The sequence below is a fragment of the Gadus macrocephalus genome, chromosome 5, assembly GCF_031168955.1.
Source record: "Gadus macrocephalus chromosome 5, ASM3116895v1".
NCBI lineage: Eukaryota > Metazoa > Chordata > Actinopteri > Gadiformes > Gadidae > Gadus > Gadus macrocephalus.
Genome location: NC_082386.1, coordinates 15,560,386 through 15,568,494, shown reverse-complemented (window position 1 = coordinate 15,568,494; position 8,109 = coordinate 15,560,386). Strand labels below are relative to the sequence as shown.

Sequence of the window (8,109 nt, the reverse complement as noted above, 5' to 3'; positions counted from 1 at the left end):
TTAAACAATTAAATTCCAATTAAAAACAGCATGGACAGTTTGAAGCAAGATACATTTGTAGGGTTGGTAGAGAGAGAGAGAGAGAGAGAGAGAGAGAGAGAGAGAGAGAGAGAGAGAGAGAGAGAGAGAGAGAGAGAGCGAGAGCGCGGGTTGGCGGAGATGGAGAGAGAGAAAAAGCATTCCCGTGTGTGCTGACGTCTCAGTGACATCACTTCAATGACTCTCTCCTCTCCTCTTTTAAGCGTGAGACAGAGCAGAGTAGGAGTCCAGTGCCTGGAGGTAACACACAGCTGGACCCAACCATGCAGACTTCCACGGCCCTCATCCCAACAACAAGGTAACCCACACGCACAATGCTTTCTGTTGTTTCATCTGTTGTTGCAGTGTTGTAATACAGTACATATTTCCGGACGACAAAACTTAACTTGGTTTTAACTCAAAGGGTTTCTCTTTCTTCTCCACATCTGCCACATTCGCCCGCCACATACTTGAAGAAGCATATTTATAGAATAGGTTTACAGTATGTTAAACCAAACCTAGGTATAGCTTTCCCAAGACCTAATTTGAAAAATAAAGTTCAAGTGAGTTATCTGAAGTTGCAAGATGCTTTTCTGCAATCAAGTTCAAACTGTGTTATTAAGTACAGTACTTTGCAATACAAAACATGACTTTGCTTCACACAAAGTGAAATGATGTCCATGCTACAGCATGGACATTCAGCATGGCTAAATTCAGTATTTAGCCATGCTGAGAACTGTTTCATAATTATCTCAGATTCAGACACTTAACTGTGAACTGTGGAATATATAAGTCAACAACGTCATCCTTACTCTTACTCATTCGTTTCCAGCTGTCATTGTGCATATAAGTGATCTCTGACACTAACCGAAGTACACTGAATGTGCACGTTCTGATCTTCTGGAGGCATCCTCACTGCTTTAACCACACACCGCATCATGTTTTCCCAGCTTGCCTATGAACTCCACAGCCGCTGCCTATCAAGCCAACACTAATGAAACCCTGTGCGACGACCACCACATCTGGGAATGGATGCACACTCCATCCAGCCTCCCTACATCCTGATAATCAGCGTGCTGGGCATTCTTGGTAACCTGTTTGTCCTGCTAGTGTTCTGCCTCCACAAGACGTCGCGCACGGTTGCCGAGATCTACCTTAGCAACCTGGCGGCAGCCGACCTGGTCCTGGTGTCCTGCCTGCCCTTCTGGGCGGTCAACGTGGCCCATGGCTTCGATTGGCCCTTTGCGTCCTTCATGTGCCCCTTGGTGATCCTGGGCATCAAGATCAACGCCAACTGCAGCATCTACTTCATGGTTCTGGTGAGCGTGGACCGCTATGTGGCGCTGGTGCACCCCATGTCGCACGGGATGATGCGCAGGCGGAAGTGGGCCAAGCTGAGCTGTGTGCTGGTGTGGGGCCTGGGACTCTTGCTCAGCACACCGACGCTCATGTACAGAAGGAGCATGTACATCAGTGAGCACGATGTAACCGCCTGCTCGACCGATTACCCCAGCTTCCCCGCCATGTTGGCCTGCGACTCGTTGGCCATCGTGTTCGGCTGCCTCCTCCCGGGCTGTGTCATCTCCTATTGCACCTTTAAGATTGTGCGTGCTCTGAAGAAGCAGGGCATGGAGAGGTTCAACGCTGAGAACACAGAGAGGAAGGCCACGCGGTTGGTGCTGGCGGTTCTCCTGGCGTTCTTGATCTGCTGGGTGCCCTTCCACCTCAACACCATCGTGGACGTCTTCTTGAGGGCTGAGGTTCTGCATCAACCCTGCCCCCTGGTTATTTTCGTGGAGGTATGTTCACAGATATTCACCTTCATGGCTTTCTTCAACAGTGTGATCAATCCCATGCTCTATGTCATTGTGGGGAGGAACTTCCGGAAGAAGGTTCGGGAAGTGTTTGAACAGTTGTTCAAACGGAGAGTAGCGGGCACTGATTCCGTGCGCTCACATCTGTCCAGTACGCTCAAGACCCTTGCATAAACAGGTATTTAAGAAGTAGCTTTTACCCCAGAAATAAACTTTGGGTAAGTCATGGTTTCGAGCTGTGGTCCACTGCTTTCTCTCTCTTTCAACCGACATTCCTGCCTTATGTAATCTGTCTTGACTGTAATAAAGGCATTAAAGCCCATACTTATTTGTTTAGAATAAAGGTATTATGTATTCCGTATATATCCTGTGATTAGAGCATAATTTTTCTCTAAATAGAAAATACTTGATCATTGTGTATTCTGTATATATTCTGTAAATAGAACATACATATCATGCCACTATTGGTGTTTCATGGAATTGAGCATAAATGAAACATGCAAGAATCAAATAAATAAAATAAAAAGTCCAGACTTCAGACTAATATCTTCCAGGTGTGTTTGACTCTGGGCAAAGTATGTCTGCGCAGTTGAAAAACAAGACCTGCAACCAGCATTTCCAATTGTGACATGGATCGTTATTCTCTGTGTGGGTTGTAAGTGCAACCTAATTCTATTTTATGCATGATTCCATCTGTGAGTTGCACTGGGTAGACATTGAGTCACCGAGCACTGTGGTCAAGGGCACACCCCTTATTGTCCCCGAAATGAAGGGTTGTAAAGCCAGGCAGGAAATCTACGGAGAGAGTCTGGACAACTTTCTGGAACAAATATAGTTCAGGCAGGATCTTTTATTTTGATTTTTCCCTTCTGTGTAGTACATTGATACTATAGTGTGGTGTGTAGATATCATGCACATGTATGTTCGTGTCTGTGTGTGTTTGTCTCTCTATGTGTGCATGTTTCTCTGTGTGTGGGTGCGTGGCTGCTGATGTGTGTGTGTGTGTGTGTGTGTGTGTGTGTGTGTGTGTGTCTCTGTTTGTGTGCATGTGGGTCTCTGTGTGTCTGGTTGTGTGTGTGTATGTGTGTACAGCGTTGTGTGCAGAAGAAGTGGGCTTTGGTGTACACATGAACGCATGTCCCTTCCTGTTTGAGGGGCCACCTTTTTTTGCTGCCTTTTTACATCATCCTGACAGAGGGAAAGGAGACGGCTATCTGTTGCTATGTGCTCTCTCTACGGCGACGGCTTGCACACACTTTGCACTACCACTGATAACAGCATTCAAGTCTGCCTCTCTCCTTACACTCCATTAAAAAACATTATCGCCACTTTACTCGGAATCAAAGCCTTAATGTAGGCCGCGCCACGTGCATTCATCTCTGTTGACACAATGAAAACCTTTTATTCTCCGCTGCATAGTATTAACCGCATAACCACGTCATCACCCTCCCTCGTCTGTCTGCACGTCGCTGAGTGTTCCCCCCTCGGAGCTCTCCCTTGGCCAGGACCTCTCTCTGGATAGACATGCTCTCCAACCAGTCCCTCGGGCCCGTCGCCGAAAGCCTCTCCCGGGAGGATTCCGACACTGTATGCAACCACACCGCCGCCTGGGACTGGGTGCACACCATACAGCCCGGCTACATGTCCCTCATCTGCGCGTTGGGCATGGCGGGCAACGCCTTCGTCCTCTTGGTGTTCTGCCACCGGCGGCCGCGCCACCGCACCGCGGCCGACATCTACCTGGGCAACCTGGCGGCGGCCGACCTCCTCATGGTCTCCTGCCTGCCCTTCTGGGTGGCGACGATCATCGGCCGCTTCCAGTGGCGGTTCGGCGAGACCATGTGTCGGCTGGTCAACGTGGTCATCGGCATGAACTACTACTGCAGCGTGCTGTTCCTGACGCTGGTGAGCGCCGACCGCTACCTGGCCGTCACCAGGCCGCTGTCGTCCCACAGGGGGGCGGGCCCCGGCAGAGGGAGGCAGGTGCCCTGGGCCCACGCGCTCTGCCTGGGGGTGTGGGCGCTGGGCGCGCTGCTCAGCCTGCCCGCGCTGCTGTTCCGCACCGTGCGCTCCTTCCCCGAGCTGGGGGTGGACGCCTGCGTCATGGAATACCCCCACGGGGGCTGGAGGATGCGCTACAACCTGACCTTCAACCTGGTGGGCTTCCTCATCCCGGTGCCGGTCGTGTCCTTCTGCACCTACCACATCTGCAGGGTCCTGCGGGAGAGCCGCGCGCTGCGGGGCCGTTGCTGCAGGGAGCAGACGACGGCGGCGGCGGCGGTGGAGAGGAAGGCCGCCTACTTGGTGATGGTGGTGCTCGCCATCTTTGTCCTGTGCTGGCTGCCCTACCAGATCGTCGTGCTGCTGGACAGCCTGGATTACTACCAGGTGATTTCGGGATGCACGTGGGCACATGTGCTCGACATCGGCGTTCAGTTGGCCACCTACCTGGGCTACAGCAACAGCGCGTTGAATCCCTTCCTGTACGTTATCGTGGGGAAGCATTTCAAGCAGCGGGCCAGAGAGGTCTTTAGGCAGACGCTGTGCAGGAGGAGGTGGAGGAAGACGGCGGGTAACAGTAACTCGAGTACTTTAAGATACACAGATAGTACCAAGGTGTGACCCCCCCCGTGATCCCCACTTTGTGAAAGGCAATAAGAGTCTAGATTAATTAGTGATGTAATTATAGTTATATCAGAGTATAGTTATTTTATTCAAATGTTATGATTATGTACATTGAACATTGGTACTCTGATGCGTGATTTTTTGTTAATTAAACAAATATTTGATGTGATAGTGAAATTGTAGGCATGCAATATACAGTAATAAAAAAATGTAATAACATATTCAATGTCATTTCTGATTTAATACTAAACCATATAGTTACATGAGAAACACAAAATTATGTTGGGAATAATGCTGTTTTTCAGCTGCACATTTGTGATGTGCTGGTATCTAATTTCATCAGAATTTCTGATTATTGTCTGGGTCTGTGTTTCTATACGATGAGATACTTTCCTTAATATCAAACAATGTTATTTTGATTGAATAAATAAAATACAATAATGGACGCAGATATGGTAATCAATCTGTCTGTGTTATAAATTCTAAAGGGGTTTGGATGAACGGCTAATGCTTCACACATCGCATGAAAAAATTAATAAATTGGGCAAATCCAGAATATGTTATTCAGCAAACTTTCTATCATCCAAAAGCCACATCGGAGGTAGCAGGTGCCCAAAACACACATATTAACGCCATCTACAATTAAACCAGTCTGGGTCTTTGTGTTTGTGCATAAATGTGTGTTTGTGTGGGTCTGTGTGTTCGTGTATGTGTGTACTGTGTATGTGACCGTCTGTGTGTAGGTTTGTGTATGTCTGTAGGTGTATGTGTCTGTCATGTGTGTCTGTGTATGCCTGGCGTGTGTGTGTGTATGTATGTGTTCTGCATGTATGTGTGCATGTGTCTGTGTCTGTGCGTGTGTGTCTATGTGTCTATGTGTGTCTGTGCCAGACCCCAGGCGTTTGTGGGAAAGCAGAACCTAGCCTAGTCTATTCTATATCCATATCTGGTCATAAATTACCATTGCATGATACTATGTGAGTAATTATACAAATAGTAAACTATAAGGTCTATTGATGTAATCGCCTCATTTCATATTCAACCACTTACGTCTCTGTGGTCTGTTAGCTTTCGTAATCCTAACATTTTGAAGCTCGCCTCCAATATTTCACAAAAAGCCAGTTGTGACCCGTCGATAAACAAGTTGAGAGAGTGCATGGATGGGGCGTGAAAGGAATGCGTCTCTTTATACTGAAAATCTGTGGTCTGCAGAACTTGATGGAGAAGACACTGCGTGCTAATGCTCGGACAATTGCACACATGTATTTTATGAATATAATTTGAAGACTAAAGGACTTTTCTTGACAATTTTAAGGTAAGGTTCGTTGTTCGTTTTTCAGTTTAGTTAATTGTAGCCTACTTCTCTGCAAAATAGGCCTATAGGTATAGGACTACAGCTTATAATGAATAACTAATGAAGTATACTTTTTCATATTTAGTTCAAGTTATAGTATAAAGGCCTTGTATGTAGCCTACATACAAGGCCTTTATACTATAACTTTAACTAAATACCTACCTATAGGCCTATTGTGCAGAGAAGCAACCTTTTTTTTTTAAGAAAGATAGATTTAGATCTTTTGTTTTCAATAATCATATATTATGTTTACATTTATTCCTAGTAAATGGACCCAATTGACGTTTCCATGACAATGGTATGGTCTGAAAATAGCAACTCATCCGTACCGCCAAACACGACTGATGTGGTCGATCAAGAATGGATCCTCGTTCAAAACATTATCCCCCCTTACATTTTTACCCTTTGTGCGTTAGGACTTCTGGGCAACAGCTTCGTCCTGTTGGTGTATCTCTTCCAGAAAGACAGATTAAATGTTCCAGAGATCTTCTTGGGAAATCTGGCATTGGCAGACTTCGCCCTCCTCACATGCCTTCCATTCTCGGCGATGAACATCCGCAACAACTTCAACTGGCCGTATGGAGAAGCCTTATGCAAGATAGTAAACTCATCTGTAATCGTCAATTTCTACACAAGCATATATATCATTGCAACGATAAGCATCGACAGATACCTAGCTCTGGCTCGGACAATGCAGACAAGGTGGCTGAGACGCACTCTGTATGCCAAAGTGATGTGTGCCGCTATGTGGATCTTGGGGATTTTAATGAGCACGCCCAGCCTCGTTTACAGAACAGTCACTTACGTCGAAGAACTCGGAACTATATCATGTATACTAGGCTACGGTCCCGCCTGGCAATTATCCCACCAGATTATGATGAATGTGCTTGGCTTTGTTTCCCCAGTTCTGATAATTGTACTCAGCAGCAGTGCGGTAATCAGGGCTTTATACCGAAGGAGGAAGGGTGCTTGTGCTTATGAAGGGAGCGACAGGAAGGCTACGACCCTTGTTTATGCGGTCACGATCCTGTTCCTTTTGTGCTGGGGTCCTTTTCACCTCTTCACCTTTCTTGACACACTGTGTGAACTAGAACTTTTGGATGAATCAAAGTGGGGCCACGCTTTAGATATCGGACACCAGGTTTCAGTTTACGTGGCGTTTCTTAACAGCGTCCTAAACCCGGCGCTGTATGTATTTTCAGGGCAGCATTTCAGAAAAAAGTTAAGAGCCATCTTCAGGAAGGCTAAGCCCGAAAATAGGCGGGGATCTGATATGAGCTTATATCAGCGCTCTGTCATATCAACATATATCAACAGAACTGAACAAACAAAATTGTGAATATATTGTAATAAATGAAAACAATCTATTGTTTATGCATTCATTAAAACTAAAAAGTGATATTAACACAAATAATTCCTATTTTCCCATAGGCCTACCATTTTTTCTAGTTGTTTTGAGGAGCTGTGCTGTTAAATCTTCCTTTTCCACAGGGGTTGAATGTTGAGTGTTATCTGATTATAAACTTACTATGAAAAAAGTGTGAGTGCGACATACTAAATGCGAGTTATAAAGAGCATGTGCATGCACTTTATAAAAAAATGACTCCTATGTCACCTCCCAGGCTCTATACTTATATCAGGGTATATATAAATTACTCATAGGGAACTGTATAGGCTACCTCTAAGTTACAACTATACTGTAGCCTACCTATAAATAAGCCTACTATTAGGGGAACCATATTGTCTCGTATTGCATTGTATAGTATTGCATATTTACTTTACATCCCAGAAAATACAACCTGCACAAAGAAAGAAACCTGCTTCCAGAATCATGCGGTCTAGCAATGATCCTGTCTTGCTTATCATCCAGTCCATCCGATGAGGATGTTTTGTCAGCAACTGTCTCTGTAAATCGAATAAACTAAACCATTAGGGCAAATTAGCCTACTACTCACCCTCACTGATGGTCCTTTTTGCCTAGTTCAACCTAACTGATTTGGACTAGGCCTAAAGCCTCTTGTGTGTTGCAAGTCAACTTCCCCATGATGTTTTGTTTTGCTTGCGACATTCTAGAAAGAACAGTTGTTTCATTGGTTTAATAAAAGTGGTTATTTGATACAGTGGCCGAGGCGCCTCTTTTTATTTCTATTTTATATGATAATTGTTATGAAACATGAATGTTCTACACATTTATTTTATATTAATATTTTAGTGGAAAATGCACAACATGAAACACCTATTTTTAATTCATTTTAGAGCTTAAATATGATAAATATATATTTTTAATGGAGTATGCAT

At 45.2% G+C, this 8,109-nt stretch overlaps 3 protein-coding genes across 3 annotated transcripts; all 3 read left to right on the top strand.

Moving 5' to 3' along the window:
• Window positions 1-200: 200 nt before the first annotated feature.
• Window positions 201-2,177, top strand: LOC132458182 (B2 bradykinin receptor-like). The gene is made up of 2 exons (XM_060052729.1): window positions 201-337; window positions 969-2,177. The coding sequence occupies exon 2, from the start codon at window positions 1,047-1,049 to the stop codon at window positions 2,004-2,006; it is 960 nt and encodes a 319-aa protein (XP_059908712.1). The 5' UTR covers window positions 201-337; window positions 969-1,046; the 3' UTR covers window positions 2,007-2,177.
• A 277-nt stretch (window positions 2,178-2,454) lies between these two features.
• Window positions 2,455-4,897, top strand: LOC132458178 (B2 bradykinin receptor-like). The gene has a single exon (XM_060052727.1). It carries the CDS (start codon window positions 3,357-3,359, stop codon window positions 4,452-4,454), a length of 1,098 nt encoding a protein of 365 aa, XP_059908710.1. The 5' UTR covers window positions 2,455-3,356; the 3' UTR covers window positions 4,455-4,897.
• A 650-nt stretch (window positions 4,898-5,547) lies between these two features.
• Window positions 5,548-7,927, top strand: bdkrb1 (bradykinin receptor B1). The gene is made up of 2 exons (XM_060052728.1): window positions 5,548-5,772; window positions 6,077-7,927. The coding sequence occupies exon 2, from the start codon at window positions 6,080-6,082 to the stop codon at window positions 7,148-7,150; it is 1,071 nt and encodes a 356-aa protein (XP_059908711.1). The 5' UTR covers window positions 5,548-5,772; window positions 6,077-6,079; the 3' UTR covers window positions 7,151-7,927.
• Window positions 7,928-8,109: the final 182 nt, after the last annotated feature.

Excerpts from the sequence above, each read along its gene's own strand:
- LOC132458182 (XM_060052729.1), top strand. The coding sequence starts at position 1,047 with ATGGATGCACACTCCATCCAGCCTCCCTACATCCTGATAATCAGCGTG.
- LOC132458178 (XM_060052727.1), top strand. The coding sequence starts at position 3,357 with ATGCTCTCCAACCAGTCCCTCGGGCCCGTCGCCGAAAGCCTCTCCCGG.
- bdkrb1 (XM_060052728.1), top strand. The coding sequence starts at position 6,080 with ATGGACCCAATTGACGTTTCCATGACAATGGTATGGTCTGAAAATAGC.